The sequence below is a fragment of the Sesamum indicum genome, linkage group LG8 (assembly GCF_000512975.1).
Source record: "Sesamum indicum cultivar Zhongzhi No. 13 linkage group LG8, S_indicum_v1.0, whole genome shotgun sequence".
NCBI lineage: Eukaryota > Viridiplantae > Streptophyta > Magnoliopsida > Lamiales > Pedaliaceae > Sesamum > Sesamum indicum.
The window spans coordinates 20,346,791-20,372,720 of NC_026152.1; the positions used below are offsets into that span (position 1 = coordinate 20,346,791).

At 37.8% G+C, this 25,930-nt stretch overlaps 6 protein-coding genes and 1 long non-coding RNA gene across 13 annotated transcripts; 4 read left to right on the forward strand and 3 right to left on the reverse strand.

Annotated features, from left to right (window-relative positions):
• On the reverse strand, positions 524-2,677 carry LOC105169659 (40S ribosomal protein S25). Its single transcript, XM_011090125.2, has 4 exons — positions 2,600-2,677; positions 2,433-2,507; positions 2,187-2,321; positions 524-872 (listed from the first exon to the last, which is right to left on the reverse strand). The coding sequence occupies exons 1-4, from the start codon at positions 2,600-2,602 to the stop codon at positions 759-761; spliced, it is 327 nt and encodes a 108-aa protein (XP_011088427.1). The 5' UTR covers positions 2,603-2,677; the 3' UTR covers positions 524-758.
• On the forward strand, positions 5,380-6,433 carry LOC105169660. Its single transcript, XM_011090126.2, has one exon. It carries the CDS (start codon positions 5,562-5,564, stop codon positions 6,240-6,242), a length of 681 nt encoding a protein of 226 aa, XP_011088428.1. The 5' UTR covers positions 5,380-5,561; the 3' UTR covers positions 6,243-6,433.
• LOC105169663 (AAA-ATPase At3g50940-like) lies at positions 7,573-10,335 on the forward strand. The gene is made up of 2 exons (XM_011090129.2): positions 7,573-9,199; positions 9,525-10,335. Exons 1-2 carry the CDS (start codon positions 8,129-8,131, stop codon positions 9,933-9,935), a joined length of 1,482 nt encoding a protein of 493 aa, XP_011088431.1. The 5' UTR covers positions 7,573-8,128; the 3' UTR covers positions 9,936-10,335.
• LOC105169662 (AAA-ATPase At3g50940-like) lies at positions 10,527-12,711 on the forward strand. Its single transcript, XM_011090128.2, has 2 exons — positions 10,527-11,775; positions 11,896-12,711. Exons 1-2 carry the CDS (start codon positions 10,762-10,764, stop codon positions 12,568-12,570), a joined length of 1,689 nt encoding a protein of 562 aa, XP_011088430.1. The 5' UTR covers positions 10,527-10,761; the 3' UTR covers positions 12,571-12,711.
• Positions 12,864-14,197, reverse strand: LOC105169661. The gene is made up of 3 exons (XR_002287680.1): positions 14,073-14,197; positions 13,884-13,957; positions 12,864-13,086 (listed from the first exon to the last, which is right to left on the reverse strand). It is a non-coding gene; the product is annotated as an uncharacterized LOC105169661 (long non-coding RNA).
• Positions 14,485-19,418, forward strand: LOC105169665 (phosphatidylinositol/phosphatidylcholine transfer protein SFH3). Of its 5 annotated transcripts, none has more exons than XM_020696256.1 (14): positions 14,485-14,821; positions 15,136-15,301; positions 15,592-15,853; positions 15,943-16,042; positions 16,147-16,413; positions 16,578-16,655; positions 16,751-16,852; positions 16,933-16,982; positions 17,171-17,270; positions 17,367-17,462; positions 17,558-17,650; positions 17,753-17,873; positions 18,099-18,478; positions 18,576-19,418. In XM_020696256.1, the coding sequence occupies exons 2-14, from the start codon at positions 15,268-15,270 to the stop codon at positions 18,660-18,662; spliced, it is 1,770 nt and encodes a 589-aa protein (XP_020551915.1). In that variant the 5' UTR covers positions 14,485-14,821; positions 15,136-15,267; the 3' UTR covers positions 18,663-19,418. The 5 variants fall into 5 exon arrangements, with proteins under 5 accessions (XP_020551915.1, XP_011088438.1, XP_011088434.1 ...); XM_011090136.2 differs by having other exon boundaries at positions 15,197-15,301; XM_011090132.2 differs by lacking the exon at positions 14,485-14,821 and adding an exon at positions 14,863-14,950 and having other exon boundaries at positions 15,197-15,301.
• Positions 19,159-25,240, reverse strand: LOC105169664 (phosphatidylinositol/phosphatidylcholine transfer protein SFH8). Of its 3 annotated transcripts, none has more exons than XM_020696255.1 (15): positions 25,103-25,240; positions 24,645-24,764; positions 23,604-23,907; positions 22,993-23,092; positions 22,584-22,850; positions 22,397-22,474; positions 22,213-22,314; positions 22,058-22,107; positions 21,871-21,970; positions 21,666-21,761; positions 21,454-21,567; positions 20,782-20,914; positions 20,106-20,506; positions 19,572-19,646; positions 19,159-19,463 (listed from the first exon to the last, which is right to left on the reverse strand). In XM_020696255.1, exons 2-15 carry the CDS (start codon positions 24,676-24,678, stop codon positions 19,443-19,445), a joined length of 1,875 nt encoding a protein of 624 aa, XP_020551914.1. In that variant the 5' UTR covers positions 24,679-24,764; positions 25,103-25,240; the 3' UTR covers positions 19,159-19,442. The 3 variants fall into 3 exon arrangements, with proteins under 3 accessions (XP_020551914.1, XP_011088432.1, XP_011088433.1); XM_011090130.2 differs by having other exon boundaries at positions 25,002-25,211; XM_011090131.2 differs by lacking the exon at positions 25,103-25,240 and adding an exon at positions 24,881-24,906.

Genomic DNA, 25,930 nt, shown 5'->3' on the forward strand with positions numbered 1-25,930 from the left:
CATAGGGTTGTAAAAAGTAAATGAGCCCAACGTTCACAATGTTGGTGATGCAATAGATACCTTTATACAATGGTGGTTGGCCGCACCATTTCTCCCGCATAATACTATGTACCTATTATAACTGACTTTTCACCTAACACAGATTGACACAAATAACAGGTTGGCACTAAAATTGCGTGCTTTACCTTGAGAACCTCGCATAATGCATACAATCCAATACAATGCAACTTGTCATTTCACAATAGGCACAGACCTAGCATGTTTCCTATCTCCACAAATGACTAGCCCAAAACACAAAAAGACCATCCCCGCACCAATCAGGAGTTCAAATCTAAGCCATTGAAGTGATTCACTTCCAAAAGCATGGATATACAACTAATTGGATTAAATTAACAACAAAAACTAACTGTATAATATTCATGTTAATCCAGTCCACAGACCAACTCTTCTTGTGGGATCATACATCAGTAACATGTTCCATCATAAAATTTAATTGTGTACCACCATCACGCCAAATTCTGTGTTGATGAACAAAATAGTTTAAATAATTTGTGGGTACAACCATATTGTGATCATGAGAAAATGCAGGCTTATAGAGTCGAATATCAATAAAAATCTGTGACAAAAAAAACCGAGCAACACTATAATAGTTGATACCTCAAGTTTAACATCTCTTGCAGCAACATTAAAGCTAAAAAATCAAAGTTCTAATCAGACAAAACCCATTTGAAGCTCTGTAATACACTAAAATGTAACACCTAGGTGTTAGTGGCCCTGGTGTATATCTGCTGGCTTGCATGAGCTGACACCATTCTGATCAAACCCCTAGCCATAAGCTCCCTAATTGCTTTCCTGGCCAGTGATCCACTGATCTGCAAATAACAAATGATTTGGATTGAATACCAGTATTCAATGAGAAATCACTTGCACAATCATCTCAATAAACAGAAGTACTGAGTAATTGAACTTTGGTAATGGGCATGGTAAGATTGGCAAGCTTATACATGTATAAATGATAGCATACAGCACGTATCCTTTCACACAGAAGAATTCCAGATACCTAACACCATAGTAGTCAATGGTGCGGAATGGAGCAAAAGGCGCAGCCCTCGCGCCATACGGCGCCCATGGCGCCGCCATAGCACGTGCCTGGGCGCCTTTTCGGAGCTGCCCAGGCGCGCGCCAGGTGCACGATGAAAGAAAAGGGCCTGGGCAGCCTGGGTATTGGCTGGGCTACCCAGCCCCATGGATTAAAAAAATTTTAAGCTAATAAACCCTAATTTCCTATATATAAAAGGAATTTCCTAAATATAAACCCTAAAAAAAATTAACTTAATAAACCCTAATTTCCTAAGTTAATTTTTGGCGTGTACAGCAGTACAAGCTCCAATTATGCTGATTGAATCTTTGAAATTGATGTGATTTTATTAATCTTTGAGTGCTTTAATTGTTCTGTTAGTGTTTTCTTTTGGGATGATTTAATTATATGAAGTTTTGTTATGTTTAATTTGTGGTTTTATATGTCTTATTTAACTCTTTATACATTAATCTAATCAAATAATACTAATTATATAAATATATAGACTATTTCTTATATTTGCGCCATCCTTTGAAAAGGCACGCGCCGTGCACCACTGACTACTATGAATAACACAGAAAACCAATAAAGAAATGGGCACAACAAAGCATAGGAAGCAGCTGTTATTTATCCACTGATTCAACCAACAAATTCTCAATTTCGAATCAAGAGACCTATCTTCTATTCAGCAAAATAAAGCACCGCTTCAAGCTAGATCACAATAGTTTCTGCTCAAACAGTAAAGTAATGATGTAGGTATTAGATAGTTGATAATTTCTCATCAGTAGGACGCATAATGTTAAGAGAAATAAACAAGTATGTTTCAGATCGTCCTTATTTTCACATTTGCATTAATTAGGTCACCTCACTATTTACTTGCACACAAAAACAAGAACATGCAAACATAAACAGCTGCACAGATAAAATAGAGAATCACACACACAAAAGAACAGGACAATGCTATCAAGTTGAGCAAACCAAACATGACGCAGCCTACGCAATCTTAATCTTAAATATAAACATACAGAAGTGATTCCAATAAGTACCTGATAGAACGAACTCAAAAGTAATAAAAGCATAAGAGTATCTGTAATAACAGCTGAATTACCCTGAGACGATCGGACAGAACGGAAGGAGTGATGAGCTTGTATTTAGGTGCCTCGGAGAGCAACTTGTCGTAGGTTGCCTTATCAAACAGCACCATGTTGTTCACCTTCTCCTTTTGCTTTCCCTTGCTCCACTTCTGCAATTATTGCATTGTGGCCACAACATCTTCACCAAATTAGATTTCTCAAGTCCACGGACACATGGAAAAAAAAACCCACAGCGACTAATAAAATATATAAACAATGACCTTCTTCTTCTGCTTGCCGCCACCGGATTTCGCCGGCTTGGATGATGGGGGAGGAGCTTTATCCTTCTTCGGTGCCTGCAAAAGGAAAATACAAAAAAAAAAAAAAAATCACAAATCGGATATCAGAGATTGCTTAGGCGAAATTCAGATTCAGAGGAAGCATGCACCATCGGAAAAGCGCGCGTAGGGTGGGAAAGAGAGCGGCGGTTGAGGGAAGAAGAGAGGTAGTGAGGAGTATGAAGGATCTAGGGTTGAGCTTGGGCTGGGGCTGTCGGAGCAGTAGTAGGCCTTTCTTATTGGGCCTGGTCCAAGCAACATATATCTCCTACTGATGTCCAAAGTGTTCACAATCATATTCAACTCCTTGATAGGCTTTTAAAATAAAAAAAAAATAGAAATAACAGTTTCTTTGATAATATTGTTTTTATATTTTTAAATATATTCTTTAAGTTACAATTAAATAAAACAAAACTTTGATTTCAATCTATGTATATGAAGGATGATGATGATGCATACAACAAATATTTTTCATATTCAATGACTAAAGACAAACCAAAAAGTCTGTTCAATTCAACAACCTCAAATAACTCAATCTTGCGCAATGCCAAAAAATATAGAGATTTGTGATATTCCGACACCAAAACTATAATACCAAATAAATTCTTAAATATAATTACTTATTTGTTTTAATTTAATATGTACTATCATGTTTATCCTATACTTTCACCATGTTCATCACTTCCTTTACTTTTAATCATATATTAGTTTTTATTTTTAAATTGTATGTATTTGATTATATACATACTAATTTTTATTAAAAATAAATAAATAATAAGTGTGTGTTAGCAGCACTACTAATTTGATATAGAAAAAGAGATTGGTAGTGCATGTATCAATACTTCTTCTGCAGGCCCCACTAATAATGTAGAGTGTTTGAGGTGCATATGCTTATGGTTAGAAATTCACAAACACACACAAGATGCTTAATGTTTGTATACTCATTATTATTAAAAAGCTAAAAAGGAAATGAAGAGAGAGAGAGAGAGGGCATATCAAAAGTGGAATCCGACTCAAAAATCTCTGAATCCACAATGCACGTCATATAATTAGTTAGGATTTTTCATATCTATATATATATATGAATTATTAAAGAATCAAAGGTAGGGGCAGTGTAATTAACTAGGTTTTTGAGGGTGATGTTTGTGTCCTTATCTCTTGTTTAATGCGCTTTAGGAAGCATAAAAGTTGCTTTAAGATGTATAAAAGCGTTGCATTAAGTCTGGATTAGGGGCTTCGAATAGAATCATTTCCATATATACAGTGAGTGCCAATTGATGAGTTGTGATTTGGTACTGGTTTTAAAGAAGAAGAGGGTTGACTACAAATTTGTAGTATGCATTAGATAGAGTTGGAGTTGAAATGGCTTCTACTTGTCTGTCTCCCACTTGTACAAGTTCTCATATTCATATATCCAATTATGCAATTCAACAGGAATATGTTCATTTAATTGTAAGAGCAATCATTTTTCACTAACTAGCAAAATTATTAATCATATATACATGCAATGAGGAATTTGGGCAGCCTTTACCCATCAATCAAAGCTCTCCAAAATTGAACCACTGCTGCTGCACTGCTAACAACCAAAACTGCGAAGCTTTTTGGAGGGCCCCGCCTCCTTCCAAATCAATTGGTGGGTGTGCCATTTTCTTAGTTAGTAAGGAATTACAAGACAAGAATACTCATCATATGTCCCTACAACAATCATAAATCATAAATTCCACTACCTTTTAATTAATCAAACATTAATCCTCTCTTTTTATATTATTATTACAAACAAATATGACAATTCTATAAAAATGTTAAAACATAAAGATATGTGGAAAGAAAAAAGAGTGAAAGCAATAAAAGGGTGTGTTGTGTGAGGAATCCGTTGGAGTTGGAGGCAGCCATGAATATGAACAAGACAAGCCCAACCCAAACTGTCAAATCAATGCTAACCGTTTTTTTCAACCGAGAGTGGAGAGTGTGTACTTGTCAAGAAAGCGTGATTAGTTTGGTAATAAAACCCCTTAACACGTGTTTGTTTTCAACTTTATTAATCAAACTAACTTTAATACCAGCATTTAGCTACCCAAATTACACTTGACAAAAAATTGTATATAGTCAAGACATGCACTTCTTAAAATTCCAAGAGTCGAATAATTAAGTAGTATCTCGCGTGCCTATCAAATAATTCAAAATGAGAGTTCAATTATTTAAAATCCAATATAAATGTAATTATTAAGTTATTGATATAAATTTAAACTAATTATGATTCTAATTTTAAATTTACAACAAATAGTATAATAGTATATAAGGATAACTACATTCCCCTCTTATGAGATTTGGTGTAATTACACGTAAATCCTTTATAGTTTGGAAAATTACATCTAGCACCCCTTAAATTTACATGTAATTATATCAAATCTCAAGAGAGAAAAATATAATTATCCCTAGTGTATATGAGTAATAAGATGGGACAGATATGATGATTTACATGCACGCCTTGATCAGTAGATATGGATCAAATGTTGAACCGAATTTAACATTATCTATAAAAAAAATAGTTGAAATTAAGTAGGTAGAGAATTCGATTCCTTTAAGAAGCAAATATATTATATATTGCCTACTACCACTTATCCACAAAAAAAAAAAAAAGAAAAAAGAAAAAGCAAGGGCATGCATGCAGCTGCTGCAGATTTGGTTATCATATGAGTGTGCATCACCCACCCCAACAAAAGCCTCGTACACCCTAACAAATAAAAAGACCACTACTACAACTAATTCTAATTATATATAATAAAAGTAGAAAAACGAAAACGACTGCGTATCTAATAATACGTTTTCTTAATTTCTTATCAGACTACATCTATAAATAGCAGTACGTACCACTTCTCCCTCTCATCAATTCCCCAAACAATTAACTTCAAAAACAAAAACACTGATATTTTTTTCTAAACTAGCTATGATCTTCTGCTATCTGTTCAAGTTGAGGGCTCCACCCAATTTCTCTAACCACTGCTCTTTTCTGTGATCACAACCTCAAGAACAGGGCCAAGAAATCCTCTGTTAATTCTCATATATATAGAAATGGATTCATTCAAGTTTCACGACATAAAACTCGAGAAAGCAAACGCCATCTCAAGGTACCACAGGATTCAGAGAATCACGACTTTGTTTCGATTCCTGGAGCTGTTTCTCTTCCTCATCATCCTCTCCAGGTTTTCCACTCAGTTTTCTTTTCCTTTCACCACCATCTCCTGCACCCAATATTTCCGGGGAATCTCGTCAGGAACCCTCATCAGCCCGCTCTTCGTCTTCATACTCGGGAACGCCATTGTGATTCTTCTCTTGTTCATATCGGCCCAATTTCCGGGGAAAAAGGGTGATAAAACCACTGATTTTTACGATGAGTACGTGCAAAAATGTCGAGGGAATCAGCAAACGTTCATCAAAGAGGGGGAGAAAGCATCGAACGCTTACAAAAACGTGAGTGTTTGTTTTGATGAAAAGAAGATGAGCAGAAGCCAGTCCCAGAATCTTGAGAGGGCGGTGCATGGAGAGGAGCGCCGCCGCGACCTGAGGCGAAGCATGAGTGAGAATTGCCGGAAAAGTGTCCATTCTGGGAGGAAGGCGGCAGCTCCCATGTCTTCCTACGCAGAGGATCGGATGAGCAGCGAAGAGTTCCGACGGACGGTGGAGGCGTTTATCGCCCGACAGCAGAAGTTTTTGAGGGAAGAAGAAGATTTTTCGGCTGTGGTTTCGATTTGAAACCCGACAGGCTTTTGTCCTCTTCCCTTTCTCCTAGCTTGTTAAGGGGATGCTTGCTTGCTTTCTTTTTCTTGTTTTTGAGTTCCTATGAATACAGAGTTAAAAGACTGATCACTTAACAGTGGAACTGTATCTCCTGTCTAGTAAACATCCATGTATATATGGGAGCTTTGAAGTTTCTCTTACATTTATTCATCTGCCTCTATATTTTGCTAGTTTTCACAGCCCTTAACGCAAAAGTTTGCAACTAGAAAAGAGAGTAATATTGTTCTTTTGTTTGAACAACGTAAAAAATCATACTCGATCATCAATATGGTCGCCCCCTCACCAGTTGTCCTAAACCATAATCCCAGAATTTTTTCAAAGTTTCCATGCTAATGGCAATAATCTAGTGTGATAAATCACATCATAGATCAAACCTTATTTAAATAAGATTTTTTCTTACAACTAGCTATTGATTTATTCATTGAATTAGTTTAACAGGTTGATAGTCTACAATTAATCAGAAATTCAGCCAAGAAGTTCCAGATCAGGGTTAATTTTAGTTTCTTGAAAATTAGAAAAAAAATCTTATAGCAAGAGAGGAATAGTATTCTAATTCTTGTACAATAAGCATATGTTCTTAGATTTCACGTTGCCAACTAGTAGTATCTATGCACACTGCGGAAAAAATATTTTTGAAAAAAATTATTTTTGGTTTATATATATAGAGAGATAGATAGTGAGAGTGTATACCCAAATTAAGTTTGATCGAAACAAATCAATCATAGAGCAAGTGGTACACTTATCATGTGATTGATAATTTTTCATAAACTATATATATCAATGATACTGCAAGTATATTGCACTTGTCATATAATTAGTACAGGTTCCACCAACCTAATTTGGATTAGTATTTTCCTGCTTTGATGTCATGTCGCGGATCTGATTCTGATATTCTTTAAGCATAAAAAAATAAGTATAACAGAGCTATTATAAAGCAAGTAGTTTATACTGTTTGCCAAATGACTCGGCTCTTACAAGGCAGTACTAATCCTTTGAGAAAAGTTTGAAGAAAAGAAGGGGCAAATTCATTTGTAGGCCAAAAATCCTGAATTGTTCACAAAAGTTTCTTTATTCATGGGCCATGATGTTAGAGAGGATGATTCTCCTCATCTCTAACACATGGCTGCCCGCAATGCTGCAAAATCTCAAAGAGAACATCACAAACAACTTTGTCTGATTGTCTCCCACTTCTACATAATCTTTTAAGTGGGACTTCCTAGCAGTTTTTAGTGGACAGATCGATACTCTACATGTACTCGAATAGTCGATCAGCTTCTTCTCTTGTGATTACTCAGAATAGCCGAATTTGTTCAAATCTTCACAGGGAAATGGAAATTTTACCTATACAGAGCCCGGAGAAGTCGTTGAAGTTGAAGACTCAGCCACAACGAAGTTGTAGGAATTGAGTCCCATAAATTTCAGGTCATAAATCAGAATTAAATGCACAATGAAAAAGGCCAATTGTGATAATTCTAATGTTTCACTAGACCTGATCTGGACGATTTTAACTCTGTGCTTTTGTTGATTTCTACTTGAGCTTTTCCGTCAGGTCAATACAACAAGACAACAGCTATCTTAGAAAATATCGACAATTTAGGAACAGTTTTACGTTTTCAGCCGTTTGTGAATGATAACCCCGACAGGCTTGGGGACGAGCAGAAGAAAACAAAGACTCCGTCTGTTTCACAATCACCTCGGTTTCAACTGCTTCATACAAAATCATTATTTCTTACTAACTTGCAATAAATAAATAAACAGAGAGAAAAGATACAAAAGCTAGGGACAACACTTGTTCCTGCAATATAACATCATCTCTAGATCGTTTTTCTGCAAATCCAAACATGGTTTCGATTTCAAACATGTTGCCTGATCATGGGAACCTGCCATCTGCTAAAACAATTGTTTCCACAGCAGCTTCTCTAGCTGCCTCGGCTATGGTGATCCGATCGATAGCCCGAGACCTAATACCCTATGAATTCCAACAATATGTGTATTTATCAATCCATAGTTTCTTCAAGTCATTTTCATCAGAGATTACTTTGATCATTGAAGAATCGAGTGGCCTGTCAACTAATCAGATCTACAAAGCGGCTGAAATCTACCTGGGCACGAAGATTTCTCCCAATACAAACAAGTTCATGGTGACCATGCCCAAAATGGAGAGCAAGATCTCAACTTCAATGGCTAAAAATCAAGAAATCATAGATGAATTCAAGGGGGTGAGCTTCAAATGGAGGCAGATTACTAGACAGGTTGAGTCCTCACGTCCGACTTCACACCCCGGCCAATACGTCCACCAGCAGGAAGTTAGATATTTCCAGGTTCGTTTTCACAAGAAACATAAGCAAATGGTGTTTGACTCCTACTTCCCTTACGTTCTAAGGGAGTCCAAAACCATGAAAGAAGAGAAAAAGACCCTGAAAATCTACACTCTCAATAGCGAGCAGTTCCGTAGATATTCAGGGGATTATTCTTGGAACTCCATCAAGCTTGATCATCCAGCAACCTTCGATACGTTGGCCATGGACGATAAGCTCAAGAAAATGATCATGGACGATCTTGACATGTTTGTCAGGCGAAGGGATTTTTATAGAAAAGTGGGAAAGGCGTGGAAACGAGGGTACTTGTTGTACGGTCCACCTGGGACGGGGAAGTCGAGCCTGATAGCAGCTATGGCGAATTACCTTAACTTCGATGTGTATGACTTGGAGTTAACTGATATCCACACCAATTCTGACCTGAGGAAACTGTTGATTAACACAGCAAATAGGTCTATCCTAGTAGTTGAGGACATCGACTGCAGTATTGAAATAGATGATAGGAAGGCTGAGGAACGAGCACTCAAAATGCTGAAATCGAGTCAAAGCCAAATCCAGACTGTCAATATAGTTCGGAAAGACAAAGCTAACCAGGTAATCATCTGTAGGTAGGTTTGTGTGTGTATGAAATGCCACTACAAAAAATACAACAATTAACCATGGTTAAAAACAATAACTGTAGCAAAATGCTATTGACCACGACTATGTAATGCTTGTTGGCCGTGGGCTAAAAGCCATGGCAAATAACTTTTTCTTGGTAAAAAATCTATATTTTTCAATTGATTTTATTTAATCATGGTCAATAAAATTGTAGTCAATAATTATTTTTTTTCTATGTGCAGGGCTGCATGCATTAAAGCATTTAATTAAGCCAATACTGCCAACATCTGATTTCTTGATCATTTGGTTATTCGGTTAGGTAACTCTATCAGGGCTGCTGAATTTCATCGATGGTCTATGGTCTAGTTGTGGAGACGAAAGGATTATTGTCTTCACGACTAATCACAAGGACCGATTGGACCCTGCGTTGCTTCGCCCTGGACGAATGGATGTGCACATTTTCATGTCTTACTGTACGCCTACTGCATTCAAGACTCTAGCAGCTAATTACCATGGAATTACGGATCACATGCTTTTCCCGGAAATAGGCAGTTTGCTAGAGGAAACAACCGTGACCCCAGCTGAAGTTGGTGAGCAATTGCTGAGGAGTGAGAATGTTGAGGTTGCACTCGGGGGCCTGATTCAGTTTCTCTTGGAGAAAAAGAAGGAAAGTGATGAACAAAAGGCAAAAGACATGTTAGATGAAGGAGAAGAAAATGATGAAGAATGATAACAGTTAACTAACAATTGAGGGATTCAGAATTTTACTAGTTTCCAATGTATGTTTTCTTGTATTGTACTGTACTGTGCTGCACAATAACTTGTAGCGTTTGGCTGATGATACCTTGAAATTTATCCATGTTTGCACTAATTTGCGAAAGATTCTTCGACACATCAATTGATTCATCTGCCTTATGAAGTGGAAAAGCTCGAGCATCAGATGCTCTGATTCAGGTGGTGAGGACCAATCCAATGGCCATGAGTACAGCAGGTGCAGTGCACCCGGAAGTACCAAGAAACGGGTTATTTGCATAGACCTCGCCTGAGGTTCTAAGATTTGGTGTTTCGCAAGAATCTCCCTTGATGTTAGTTGACCGATAGTCAACAGTTAAATATAACCCACCAAGAAACTGTTGAAGACTTTTGGAACTGATACGTCAAAGTCAATGCATATATTATAAACAACCAACTAAGGAAGGCAGCAGGAAAAAGCAAACCCCAAGAATCAAGACTCCACCACCACTACAAGTCCAAGTCTTTGCTTTAATGTTCCAAGTCACTCTCCTATATATTCACATCTCATCGGTGCAGTTTTCTCTCTCACCCCCAAATTCCTACACAACCTCTCTCCACTTTGAAAACCTTTTTCAGTCCGTCAACCCAAAACAAATATCCTTTCAAAAATCTTCTTCAATATTGGCCTTTTTTGTGGATAATGGGAGCTGAAATCACAGCCTAGATTCTTGTCTTCACGCGCCAAAAGAAGAACCCCGTTTTCGGATTCTGTTGAATTCCAAGATTTGATTCTGCTACGACCCAAAAGAAACAACAGAACAATGTATTCAAATATTGAACTCCCGTCGACCAAGACAGTGATCTCCGCCGCCGCTTCCGTCGCGGCCACGGCCGTGCTAGTTCGGTCATTTGCCCGAGATTTCCTCCCCCATGAGCTCAGTCAATATTTCTCGATCAAGCTCCAAAACCTTTTTACTGCATTCTCTAATGAAATAACCTTGGTCATCCATGAGTTCGATGGCCTAAACAGAAACCAACTCTTTCACGCCGCAAGACTCTATGTGGCCACCATTATTACCCCCTCCACCAAGAGATTTCGGGCTTCGCTGCCCGAAAAGGAGAAGAGAATCCGTGTTTCAGTGGGAGGAAATGACGATATCACCGATAAGTTTTGTGGGTTCCAACTGAAATGGAGGATAGTTGTCAAAGAAACTCAACCCCGGTACGTTAACTACCCCGATGACTTCCAACACACTCTGACAACTGAATTTAGGTGCTTGGAGTTAACCTTCCACAAGAAACACAAAGACAAGGTTTTCAATGAGTATTTGACATATGTTATTGAAAGATCAAAAGCTGTTAAAGAGGAACAAAAGACCCTTAAATTGCACACGTTGAGAAATGATAGAATGCATGGACTACGGCGGGATCCATGGCAAGCTGTGAATCTTGATCACCCGGCAAATTTTGGGACTTTAGCAATGGATGAGGAGATCAAGAAGACGATAATAGATGATCTTGACAGGTTTTTGAAGAGGAAAGAGTTTTATAGGAAGGTGGGGAAAGCTTGGAAAAGAGGGTACTTGTTGTTTGGGCCTCCAGGGACAGGCAAATCAAGTTTGATTGCAGCCATGGCCAATTATTTGAATTTTGATGTTTATGACTTGGAACTGACTGACCTTAGGTCCAATTCCGACTTGAGGAGATTACTGATTTCTACGGCAAATAGGTCAATTCTTGTGGTGGAAGACATTGATGCATCCATTGATCTGTCTGATAGGAGGAAATCACCAAAACAATTCCCACCCATTTTCCATCAAAGCCAACGACCAAAGGCGAGTTTCCAACTTGTACAACTATTTGCACATTACTATCAAAACAGAACAGAACTATTTCTTTAGTAGTAAAGTTTCCACTATATATTGGTGAATTATAATTGGCATTGTTTATTCCAGATTACCTTGTCAGGGCTACTGAATTTCATGGATGGGTTGTGGTCAAGTTGTGGAGACGAACGGATCATTATTTTCACGACGAACCACAAAGAAAAGCTCGATCCAGCTTTGTTGCGTCCTGGCCGTATGGATGTGCACATTCACATGTCTTACTGCACCCCCTGTGGCCTCAAAATGCTGGCAACCAATTATCTTGGAATCACAAGTCACCCGCTTATATTAAAGGCTGAGGGGCTAATAGCCTCGATCAAGGTGACTCCTGCTGATGTAGGGGAACAGCTGTTGAAGAGCGATGATCAGGAGCTTGCTCTCCAGGGCCTGATTAAGTTCCTTGAACACAAAAAGGAGACTGTAAGAGTTAGAGAAGAAAACTTAGAAATGACCAAAAGAGAAGTGACAAATGAAGAGAGAATGGAAGAAGGGTCTAAGAATTTGAAGGCTTGCAAGACCTCAGATGGGCTTAAAGAATTGATCAAGATAGCTAAAGCATCTTCTGCAAATAAGAGGGAGAAGATGCTTGAGAAGGATGAGGCTGCTAATGCCTTGAAAATCTTGATGGAATTCCTTGAAGAGGAAATTGGGACCAAAAATGTGGAAGATTCTGATCCAAGTTTAGGGGCTTCTGTAGTACCTCAGTCAGAATCTGGGAAAGAAGAGGGGATCGAGACTGAGTGAAACGGTGGGGTTTGCTTTGAAGGAGAAGTAAAGCTATCTCTAGTAGGTAACATGAAATAACACGATTGATGCAACTTATCTATTGAGGAACTTATTCTGTAATCATTTCCAGAAAATGAAATCTTTAGTTAGCCCCACTTATCCCACATTTTTTACCTTTTACCAAGAGAGTAATGAATGATCTTTTATATCTGGGTGATAGAACCACGTAGCCCTCCTGGGTTCCCGTCTTTCACAAATCTTTTCGTTTCTCCTTTCTCCATGCTGTCATTAGAACTGATACTACTCCATTTCCCAAATAAATTCCAGCAGGGTAGATGAAATGTTATCAGCTTCTGTGAGCTGACATTACTCAGCTAACAAAATTATTCAGGTACACAGTGTCAAGAAAAATATGATGCAACAGAACAAGTCTTATGAACGACAGCTACAATAATTTAAAGATCCTTGAAGAATCTAATTGGTCTTCAAATGTCTCCTCATTCTGGAGTTTGGACACCATCCATCATCTTTAGCCTGAGAAATGAGCTCGGTTTAGCAAACTCATGTTCTTCAGATTTTGAGCATGACTATAATTACAATACACACCCACTACTTGGGTGGACACATCTTGAGATTGTATTTTGAAGTCATACTCATGCAGTAAGCACCTGCATCATGAACTACCAATCCTGTCCCCCTAAAACCAGGGACCGAACCAGTAACTGATTTCAAAACCTTTGAGAGAGCAGCATCTCCTGAAATAACGTTGATCTTAAACGTACAGAAAATGTAAATTCAAGCAAAAACTTCCAGTTAATGGTGAGGCCTATGGAGCAAGATGAACTGTGAATGGGGGTATTAGGGTACCAAGAACGGATATATGGAAAACCAAAACTCCCCAGAAATTAAATAATAAGTACAGTTTGAATTAAATTCAGAAGAACATCCTGCTAAAACCTGAGTAGCTCCTGCTCTTAAATGGAGATGAGAGCAAATACTGTTTCCATTTAATCCCCAGAAAAAGAATAGAAAGGTCACTTGAGCTCAAGAGCATAAGACTAAGATTCAATCTAGTAATGAATAATGTCTGAGACTTCAATTCTGGCTAGTTACAAGTAACAGCTATAAATCACATGTACAACTGTGTGTAAGGAAAGACAGATCAACAGACAAAAAACCACACTTCAATTAACAGAATGAAATCTAACACAAAAATTTTCCCTTCACACCTTCCAATCCAATTTCACAAGTTAAGTGCACGAATAAATCTTTAAACCCTAGAAAATAATAACAAAGAACAACCACTAACTTGTGAAAAGAAAAATCGATACCTGAGGAGGCTTGATTCCTGGAAACAAGAACAGATTTCAGTTGAACTGACAAAGAGGAGTGGAAGCGAAAATGCCTACAGAACATACTTTATGCGTTAAATTGAATATTTGAACTTGGAAAAGTTTTCCAAACGTGCGGTCATTTAACTTCATTTCTTTCTGATTAAACACACAAACAAACGCACTTACTTGCATATAATAATTGGTCCATAATTCTTGGATATTGGCTCTATGAATAGAATAATAGCTTCTCCTCCATATAATTTTAATTTTTAAAATGAGAGGAAACTTCGATGCTTATATATATATATGTTTATAAAAAGCTTGCCTCAAATCTCTAAAACAAAAATTCAACTATCCTTATATAATTGTATCAATATTTTATTAAATAAAGTAATGGGGTAATAGGCTACATCAATATAATTAAAAATTATAAAATAAAATGAAATGAACACCCACAACTCAATTTCATGCAACACATTATTAGTCAATAACTTTTTCTTCCCGGGAAATAAACCGATAGAGCCGTTACTTTATTTGAACTTGAAAGTGAATGGCTTGCACTACGCTCTCCTCTCCCTCTCTCTCTCACGCACACACACACATCCCACTGACTGATGAGTAAATGGAAATATTGAGAGAGGTCATGGAGAAGTGACACCTAGTCAAAGACAAGTAGCAAAGAACATCTCTCCCTAACTAATTTTTTTGCTTACATATATATGTATATATGTCGAGAGAGAGAGAGAGAAAGATGAAGATTATGTATCTCTATATTTCCGGGATAGATCTGTTGGTGTGTGGTGTTGTGAAGAAAGAATACAAGTGAAGGTATAATGGGCGGCCATTGATTTGGTGTTATGCAAAGCCACAGACTTGTGAGAGTAATTCGGTTCAGAGACTCTCCCCCACCACTCTTTCTCAAACCCCTCTCACTGGTAAACAAATTTCTTTCCTTTTTCCTCTCTCTTTCTATTTCTATCTCTCTCTTTCTCTTTCTCTCTCTCTCTCTCTCTCTCTCTCTCGTCCTCCCACGAAATTGTTCAAAGCTCAGTTCTTTCAAACGGGTATTCATCCTTTCTTTTTTCTTTTTTTTTTAACCTATTCTTGATCTCCTTGCGCAGGGAAGGAATTGATGAATGTCTCTGTGATTGCTATATATGATTTATGTGTGTATTTTCATCATGGGTTTTTGCTTATGTTGTGAATATTGTGTATTAATTGGCTTTTTATGCGATGTTTTATGGAGCAGAAAAGATGTTTTGTTTCTTAATTGTAAGAGAAGCTGACTCAACTTTGTGAAAGAGGTGTAGGCAATCTGTACGTTCATGCCATAGTAAATTCTGCTGTTTACACTTGATCAAATTTTCCATCTGCGATCAAGATGTCAGAACCTGTTGAACGTTCAGCCATGCCAAGTATGTCTCTTTTCCCTGTATATATTCTGTTTTACATCTTCTTCTTGAATCCATTTTTCATCCCATTCATGATAATAAAACTATAGAAAACGAAAGTTTCTGCCAAAATTCGGGACTTTAGCAAGTTCAAGTCTTAAAAGTGAAGTGTAATGAATGGCTTCATTTGAAATCTAAGGAAGATGGGAAGAATTATTGATATCTGTTGCTTTGATGCTTGGGACGAAGTTAATACATTTTCCAGCAACCGATCACTGATAAATGACGTTGGCTGTGGGTAAAATCTTTTGAAGGTATGGAGAAAATTGATGTGGAAAACTCAGAGGATGAGAGGAAAACTAGGCTGGGCTCTCTCAAGAAGGTGGCTATCAGCGCCTCCAATAAATTCAGGAATTCTTTGACTAGAAAGAGCAGGCGAAACAGCAGAGTTATGTCCATAGTGCTTGAGGACGAGCATGATGCTGAGGAATTGCAGTCCGTCGATGCATTCCGCCAGGCACTTATCCTGGAGGAATTACTCCCTGCAAAACACGACGATTATCATATGCTGCTAAGGTGACTTGATTTCCTCATACCTGGTTCAAAATATTGTATTTTCATTATTGATAAGATGTAAAACTGGTGCTAAACATGTGTCGAAACAGGTTTTTGAAGGCCAGGAAGTTTGATATTGAGAAAACAAAGCAAATGTGGGCTGATATGCTTCAATGGAGGAAGGACTATGGTTCTGACACTATTATGGAGGTATTAAGCTTTATCTTAAAATCACTCTACATGAACCAATTCGTTCGAAGCTTACTTCCGCAATGCACAAAAATTTTATGCCGTCCCCCCTATGTTGTTTCTAGGATTTTGAATTCAAGGAGAAAGAGGAGGTTGTCAAATACTATCCACACGGGCATCATGGTGTTGACAAAGAGGGCAGACCTATTTACATCGAAAGGCTTGGTATGGTCGATCCGACGAAGCTCTTGCAAGTCACGACAATGGAACGCTATCTCAAATACCATGTTAAGGAGTTCGAGCGGACCTTTGTTGACAAGTTCCCAGCCTGCTCAATTGCCGCCAAACGGCACATTGATCAGAGCACAACCATTTTGGATGTCCAAGGAGTGGTACGTATGACTAAGTTCGTCCACAAAATAACTAAATTATCCCGATTTGATCTCCTAAATGGGGAACCATGAATGGCGACCATCAAAAGTTTCACTGTACCTAAGGCTATTGCATAGAATTATAGCTATCAGTTCTTGAAAGAAGTCTTGCTTTTTTGGTTCAGGGACTGAAAAATTTCAACAAGGCAGCTCGAGAACTCATTCAGAGCCTTCAGAAGATTGATGGTGATAATTACCCTGAGGTACATAGTTTTTTCATTTTTCTCAACTCTGTTTCTTTTGGTTTTGGCTTGGTGGTGGTATTGAATCTCATGGTACCTTTTTCCTTTTCCTTCAGACCCTATGCCAAATGTTTATTATCAATGCAGGATCTGGTTTTAGGCTCTTGTGGAACACTGTCAAGTCATTCCTTGACCCAAAGACCACTGCCAAGATCCATGTAATCAACAATTTAGCTCTAACTAATAAACTTTTGCTCAAATGTCATGAAAATCAAGTTTTTATGTTTCTTTTCTCCAGGTTTTGAGTAACAAATATCAGAGCAAGCTGCTTGAGGTCATCGATGAAAGGTAAATGTCACTGCTGGAATTCAGATATCTATCTAGAAGTCGTTTTGTCCTAGGAGACAAGGCTACAAGCATGGGAATTCCAAATGCAATAGTAATCTTAACAGCCACGAGTTTATTTGATTATCGAGTAAACTTTCTTCGTTGTACAGCTTCTATCTTAGTACGCATAACTTTGTTTCTTGTATCAGTGAGCTACCAGAGTTCTTGGGTGGTACATGCACCTGTGCAGATAAGGGTGGTTGTATGGTTTCTGATAAGGGCCCTTGGAACGATGAAGAGATTATGAAGGTTATCTATATTCATCTAGTCCATTAAGCTTTCTGATGCATATTAAGACCTACCAGTTATGTAAAATTCTGAGAATGTGTTCTTATTTTCCTGAAGTTGGTCCGCATGGGTGCACACAAATGTTCAAAAAAAGCCTCTTCTTCATCTGTGGATGAGAAAACGATTTCAGAGGATGAGAGTTCTATTTCAAAGGTATCTATCTGTGATCCTTTAAGCTGAAACTGAAAATGATGCAGTATCTTGGTCTATAGCAGATATAAAATTTACGACTGCTTTCTGACATGTAGAGTGTGAAGAAAACCAGCTCCTTCAATTTGATGAGCAATTCTCCAGGTGGGGACCCTGTTGCAATTCCTCAACTCACTCCTGTTCAGGAAGAAGTAAGTTGCACCGATGCTTGCTCGTACAGTTACTAAGAAATTGGACGACACAGAAATATTGAGTACATGAAATTGCTTGTAACTGTGAATAATGCTCTTCAGGCAACCAGAAATCCTCCTGATGCAGGTGAGCCTCAGGAATATGTCCCTGTCATTGACAAGGCCATTACTGCTCCTCGGGCACAAATAGCAGTAAAGATCGACAATTTGGCTCTTGCTAAAAGTACGTAATCATGATTGTTCAACTTCACAAATGATGTCATTTCGGAATCTTCCAAGTATATTAAATACAGAAAAAACAGTTACTTTGTTCTACCAGTGTTTTGAATCAACATCTCTGTACGATATAAACACAAGACACATCTAGTAGTTGTAAGTTTGAAGGTAAACATCATCACATAAACATCTATACTTGTAATGATCTGATTTCCTGTTTCTCTCCTTGCAGTGACAGATTATGGTAAGGCTCCTGAAGGACTAAGCAACCATATCTTTACTGGAGTTCTGACCTTTGTCATGGGCGTTGTTACAATGGTTCGGATGACAAGAAACATGCCCAGGAAGCTTACAGATGCTAACCTCTATTCAAATTCTGTGCACAGTCCTGACGACATGATCAAAAGTCGGGCACATACCTACGATTCACCAGAAGCCGGCATCTCCAGAGCCGATTACTTGATCATGATGAAACGCATGAATGAACTGGAGGAGAAGCTCAGTAGTCTCTGCAACAAGCCAGCAGATATGCCACCTGAAAATGAGGAGATGCTGCAGAGTGCCCTGAACCGTGTCGATAAATTGGAGCAAGAGCTTTCAGAAACCAAAAAGGTTCGCACCCATATCTTCCTACCATCAGTACATAACAACTATCTATCTCATCCGAAAAAAATATGTTTACATGCTTTTTTGCTAATCTAATCTGCAGGCTCTTGAGCAATCCCTTTCTCAGCAAGAGGAGCTCCTTTCCTACATTGACAAAAAGAAGAAGAAGAAGAAGTTCTTTGCTTTCTAGGTGCAGAAACGATAATGATTGTGAGATAATAGTGTTCTAATTCTTTAGAAATAGCGTTTTGTTTACAGCCCCAACAAACACCACCCCCTTATTCTCCAAGCAGATGCTTAGCTCTGCTCTACTGAGTTTTGTTTTTAAGGAACATTTTAAGTTACACCGCATGCGGTTTGTATTAGTGTTAGTATTGTTTGTGTTGTTTGGAAATTTTAGCATCCTGTGCCATGGAGATCCTTGGTCAGGAAAAGGTATTTTGGCTGTTCTTTCAACGCTAATAATTGCTCTTGCTGCTGTTCCCATGCAATAAATGGATTTTTTTTTATAGAGAAAAAGAATTCAGAATTAAATGCTTTCAATAGTAGTGCTGTGTGCATGCTAAGTTGTGATTTTAGCATCCTTCACTCCAAACACACGTTAACAGGTCTGATATTTTTGCCTGTACTTTTGCTTTGTTATAGTGATTATGTGGGCTAAAGCATCAATCTTAAACAAATCATAATAAAACCACAATGGTTGAAGTTTCCAAATCATGTATGTATAGTTCACAAGACAAGGTATCAAACATCATCGAAAGGAGAGGATCTCTCTCAAACAAACAAATCTTAAATCACACCAGTAGAGTTTCCAGATCATATATGCAACATTCAGTATAGTTCCACACCATAAGGTATGCTTGATCGACGAAATTTTACATCTTCGATCACAACTCAAGACTATGAAGGTCCGGTGAGCCTCATACAGCACAACATATCTCAACCGTCAAAGCTCCAAAAATGACACATCTCACCAGCAAAACTTCTTCTTCTGGACAAAAGAAACAGAGGCACCTCAGCACCAAAATATCATAGCACATTCTCTTGATAGGTTATGTCCACACATTTGCCAGTACCAGAAAGAATCTGTTTAACTTACCCGATATTTGGCATCTTCTTGACTGTCTATGTAAGCAAGCAGTTCTTCTTGTTTCATCAGAGCCTCATACAGAGCCTGCTAGGAGAAAGATTAATTCTTAGTTCTAGCACTTCAGGAAGATGCGGCCAACCCATAATCACATGGCTGCCACTGAAAACTAAACTCTACAGCAGGGGCAACTAGGGCAAGGAAATACAGGATGCAAATTTCAACAAGCGAGCAGGCGTACAACATTTGTTAAGTTACACATATTCCTTTTACACTGTGACCTGTTTAATCTTAATTACTTCTTCCTCTCAAGGTACTCTCCTCCCCAAAATTCATCTTTTGTTCTCCAGCAGTACTTACCTAGAGTTCATGCGGTTATTCTATAACCTTTTCACTGTCAATCAGGACTAGCCAAAATAGTTAAGACCTTCCACCATGACAAACGGCATAGCAATTTTAAACAGAGATAAAGAAAAATGTCCCAAACCAGAAGCATAAGCAAATCAGAGTAAAATTCAACCAAACAACTGAAGGCATAGAAGAGACCTTTTTGGTGGCAATCAACTCTGCTTCCAGGGCATCAACTCGGTAAACAGCAGCATTCAGGAGTTCTTCTTTCTCATATGGCATCTCAGATGGCTTTGCTTGAAGAGTATTGACCTTATCTTCAAGCTCAACCAATCTCTTCATGACAGAAGACAAGAGTTCTGCTTCTGTAAAAGATGGTGTTGGAGATGGTGGTCTGAACTCCTCCTTGGGCGTGTCAAAAGAAAATTCCTGAATGATGTGCTCATGCTGTGATGATGTGTCCGGAAGTCTTTTGGTAACACGGCATGATATTGATCGGAAAAACAACAATATTGACATGAAGAATGTCATGAGAGCAGCCAAGAGTCGAGCACGAAATCCTTCTTCGGCCTTCTGAGAGTCGGGTGGTGAAAACATCTCTGAAATATAAATACAGACAATTCAATGTTTTTAATACAAAGACATGACATAAAGTATTCATGTGCACCAACCACATTCAGAAATGATTTGTTTGTGATAACAGAGAGTACGCATAGATCATATGAAACAATAATGATAAAAGAGAGCATGCATAGATCATATGAGACAATAATGAGTATATTAGCAGCATCATAACAAAGCCATAAATTGATTTAGACATGATGCATGGAGAAAATGGCAAGCATCAAGCATCCAAACCAATTAAACAACAAACCTCTAGAAACATAAAGCTTCGGGGGAGGCATTGGCTTCTTCCATCCAGAATCAACAGCCTTGTCAACCATAGGAACATACTCGTCATATCCTGAGAAGTTACCAGCATAGGCAGCTGTTCCAATAGCCTTACCCTAAGAAATAACATAAACATTACATAAGCTCATTGATACAAAATATAAAAATTAGCCATATATCAACTAGTAAGAAAAAATATTAGATACAAAATACCAGGTCATTTACATTCCCGAGACATTCTCAAATGGGTTGTCAAAAAAATTCTTGTCAGCTTAGAAAATAGATGTATATCAAATAATGACATCCTTGAACAAGTAAATACTAAATCATACATGTTCATGTATTAACAAAACCTAACATTACTGCATACATGCAAAGGAGGGGCATAAAACAAAGTTTGTTCCAAAAACTTATATTGAATCATTTTCAGTAACTTATAACATGGAAAATAGTACAGTGGACTTGGATGCATTATATTTCATCCATCTAACCAGCTGGAAAGATGATCCACTAATTTTCATCAACAACAGGGAACAATAGGAATTTCCAAGACCCAGCACCAACTTTAACATTAGATGAGTTCTCAAATGCATTTCGTTTCTTTCGAGCACCAAATCCCAAGTATCAATAGCGGAAGCTTTTGGCTCAACCATACCTCCTCACGCACTGGAGTCAACCGAAGGTGTGAATAACTCCTAGTGGCTTTTGGTGATGCAATATCTTCAGCTTCAGATCCGGACTCTGCTGTAGAAGTATCACTGCCTTTTAGCTGCAGCAACAATGGAGAAACATAAGATATCTGAACCCAAAGTAGACATATCAAGACAAAATGTTCCCTACTAAGTAAAAAAGACAGAGAAGCCATACCATTGGATAATGAGGCTTAGCGAACACTACCTTCCCATCACTGTTGATGATTTTAACAACCTGCCTTGCACGCCGTGCTTCACCATTAAGCACCATCTGCATTAAGTCAGCCAATCAACAACTTTAAAATAAACAACATTCTGAAAGGGAAAAATCTATACTCTACAAAAACAAGATCATTAAATAGATCCAGGCAGTTTAGGACCTTAAGTATATCTGGATTCTTCCATGGTCCTTTATCAGAGCGAAGGCATCCACCTTGATCTGCACAGGTACATGTTCCTCCCAAGAATTCTGGCAATTGGCTGCACTAGTGAACAGAAAAGTTGAGGAATTGTTTAATAGATGATAGTTTACAAGCAAGACAAAAATGTGGCATCCACCCCTTTCACCTGGCATCAATAATTTCAAGCAACTTGTGCTGGTATTTGTTTCCAAGAACCTGTGACAGATTCCACAAACAAAGAGAACAGTAACTTACAGCCAGCCAGTATCTCAACCAAGTATGATAAAGCTTAGGAATGGCAAAAAGTTAGAACTAACATACATGAATCTTAGTGGCAGTCCTGGGATCTATAAAATTCTTTACAGTATTCCACAGTAGCCTGAAACCTGGACCAGCATTGATAATGAACATTTGATGGAGTGTCTGCAATTAAAGGAGAGAACACATGTTACTAGTCAAAATTATATAAAACGTCATAAAGTGATCAAGCTAAGCCAGGGCTTACTTCAGGATAATTATCGCCATCAATCTTCTGAAGACGTGTAATGAGGTCCCGTGCACTCTTGGTAAAGTTTTTCAGACCCTGAGAAACAGTAAGAGAAAAAATAAATATAATTCCACAAATTCAAAGAACAGCTGAACTAGAAATCATGTCATTAACAGAAAAGAAGCAGAACAAGTAAGAAGCATACCACACCCTGAACATCCAAAATAGTCGTGCTTGAATCAATATGTCGCTTCGCAGCTATGGTACAAGCTGGAAACTTAATGGCAAAGCTTCTCTCAAATTCTTTCACATGATATTTTATATACCTGTCCATAGTTGTAACTTGCATAAGTTTGTTTGGGTCAACTTTCCCTAGTCTCTCAATGTATATTGGCCTTCCCTCTTTATCAACTCCATGATAGCCATGGGGATAATACTTCAGAACTTCATTCAACTCTTTGAACTCAAAATCCTGCACCAGTGCAAAAAGTGAAATTTCGTTTAATATTGAAGCTAAAGATTCAAAGAACAATTATTAAGAATTAATACGAAAAAACAAACACGGTTGCCAGTTGAAATGCGGAGAAAACGATTAGCTATAAAGTTTGAATTACCTCCGTGATAGTGTCAGTACCAAATTCTTTCCTCCACTGAATCATATCAGCCCACATGAGCTTTGACTTTTCAATATCAAATTTCCTTGCTTTCAGGAACCTATATGTAATTTTTTCTAAAAATTATAGAGGGAAAAGTTCTTGAATCATAATAAAAGCGAGAAACACAGAAAAAGCAAGATTAAACTACAATTTCGAGATAAACACCCTTCAGAATGAAAAATTCTAGGCCTAGACGTAAACTCACAATGATAACACAATTGACATTGCTTTAAAAGAAAACAGCGTAAATTTAAATACTGCTTGGCTTCAAAACTTTTCCACAAAACACGGGAGGGAATCCATGTGTTATGCACTCAGCTCAAGTCTGCTGGGAAATCCATGAATACCGATGCAATTCTTTAGCTATCTCCAAAGTATTGACAGAGAATATAATGTTAAGTATGTAATAATCTAACGCATGCACATAAGATGGTTTCAGGGTGGATCTATGAAGTGATTAAGGATGAAGGTCGCTCCCCATTTCTCAAGCTTTATCACCAACAGGCAGATTGATGTTTCACTTGATAAGGTGAATTTAGCTAAAATTGGCGACAGCCAAGAATAATGACCTCAACATCATATGGTAATCATCAAACTTCTCTGGGAGCAACTCATCCAATATCAAGGCTTGTCGGAATGATTCTACAGCTTGTAATTCCTCAGCATCCCGGATATCTTCAATTGAAACAGAACTGACTCTACCATCACTCTTTCTTCTACTGCTCTTCTTCTTGAGAGAATGCTTGAACTTAGTGGATGCATTGAGTGCTTTCTTTTTCAAAGAACCAATTCTTGTTCTTCGTTCATCTTCAGAATTCTCGAAATCAGACTTTCTTTCCCTCCTCTCATCATTACCAGATGAACCCTCAAAGCCTGTTCAATACAGACAAATAGAGATACATGTGAGAATAACATTTTGAGATAGAAAGGGTCAGCACAGTTAGTGCAGTATTTAGCTTTCTTGACTTAATCTGCACATGTCAACAGTTTTGGAAGTGAAGAGCTCAAGAGCACATTACCCTCAATTTTACTGCTATACAAAGTCACTATTTGTAATCAAGAAAATACAAAAATAAAGAGCCAACTTGCTTAAGGACCCATAGGAACTACAGTCCTAGGAAATGGTTTTTGGTTGCACAGGAGGAATCTTCTACATAAAATTCGGTCAAGATGAGGGTACAGGCAAACGCAAGAATAAGGCCTATTCTGTATCACTTACAAAATTATGAAGAAATACTTTCCCGGAGCAAATTACTCCTCAACCATGCAAGCACAATTTTAGTCAAACTTCAACCAAGGATAAGTGAAAATACCATATGTAGGTAAAAAGAGCACATAGCATATCTTCCCAGAAAATTTTGTTCTTCCAACACCATTAATGTTCAAACGAGAAACTCTTCTAGTTCAGAACACACAAAAACTCAATTAACTCCAAGAATTACTTCAACCCGACTGAAAATTCAGTATGACAAAACCAAACAGCTAAAGACAAGTTATCTAAATCCCAAAGAGTAAAAGCTAAATACCAAAACTGGAAAGGCAACAGAACAGCAAAATAAACAGTAATGCAGATCAAAAACAACAGAGAAATTGTACGAAATTCAACTTACAAGGCCTAGCAAACCGATCCAAGGGTCCCGACATCCCCAATTTTCGATCACCAGCAACCAATTCGTGATGATCGAAGCACCAATCGATCAATCAATCTAGCATCACCAGCTTTCCGTCCACTGAAAAACCCAAACTTTATTTCAGTAAAACAAACAAAATGTAGGGGGAAAAGCCCAGAATCTTTTCACAGATCAAAAACTCAAGACTCGAAAGCTTGTTTAGACTACAAGGGAACCTCGAAAAGTAAAAGCAGGATCACAGTGTTAATGAGATGGTTATAAATGCATCAAATTGGCAAAGTAATTAATTCAGACGAGGAACCAAAAAAATAAATATAAATTGTATAAATAAGTTACGTGTTTGTATCGCCGGATAATTAGAGCGACGACGATTTTGCGAGAGATGGAAGAGAAGAGAGGGAAGGGGGGTGGAAAGGGTTAAATGCGGGAAGTAGTACCGGCAGTGTGTGGGGCCGAGTACACGTGGCAGGGTTAGCGGGGAAGAGGACAGAAAGGGGAATTTGCCGGCGGTGGGTGGAGCAGAAGGCGAAAAGAGAATTGAATAGTGATTGAGTAATCATGATTCGGTGCCGTGATTTATGTACAGTACTGTGCTGTTTTAAATACCGATTCAGCAATTTACGGTTTTTAAAAATCTCTCTCACCCAATAATTTGTTTGGTAATTTTGGTATTCCCTTATTTTGCAATCCATTTCGCTTGATTCCGACTTTTAAATCAAAGTAGAAAATGTGAAAGTTGCAACATTGCCGTCAGAAATAATGGTCGAAAATGAAATTGCATCACATTATTATTACAAAAATTGGGAGTGAGTTTATTGACTCCATTTCTTATCATTTTTAGCTAAACTAACTTAAATTAAGTTTGCAAAATTATGTGCAGTTCAAATGCACTAATTCCGTCACCAAATTTGACCACATTTCACTTTCAATAATTAAGTTTTTGCTACTTCCTTGAGTGCAATTTTCCATAAATAATCTCAATCGTGACTTAACCTTTTCAGCATAAAGCAAATTACATTGATAATCTTTCAAGTTACGTCCAAATATATAAATATCTTTTTTATTTTTTATAAAGTTACACAAACATCCTTTGAAAGGATGGTAGTGTAATGTACCTCAGGAATGTTGGCATAAACTTCTGACACTGAATAGGGACTATATTATAATTACAATTACAATATTAAAAATATATACCTATAATTTAGCAGAAGATGCGAAAAATTTGTGTATTTGAACATAATTTCTTGCAGTATTAGTGCAATTTA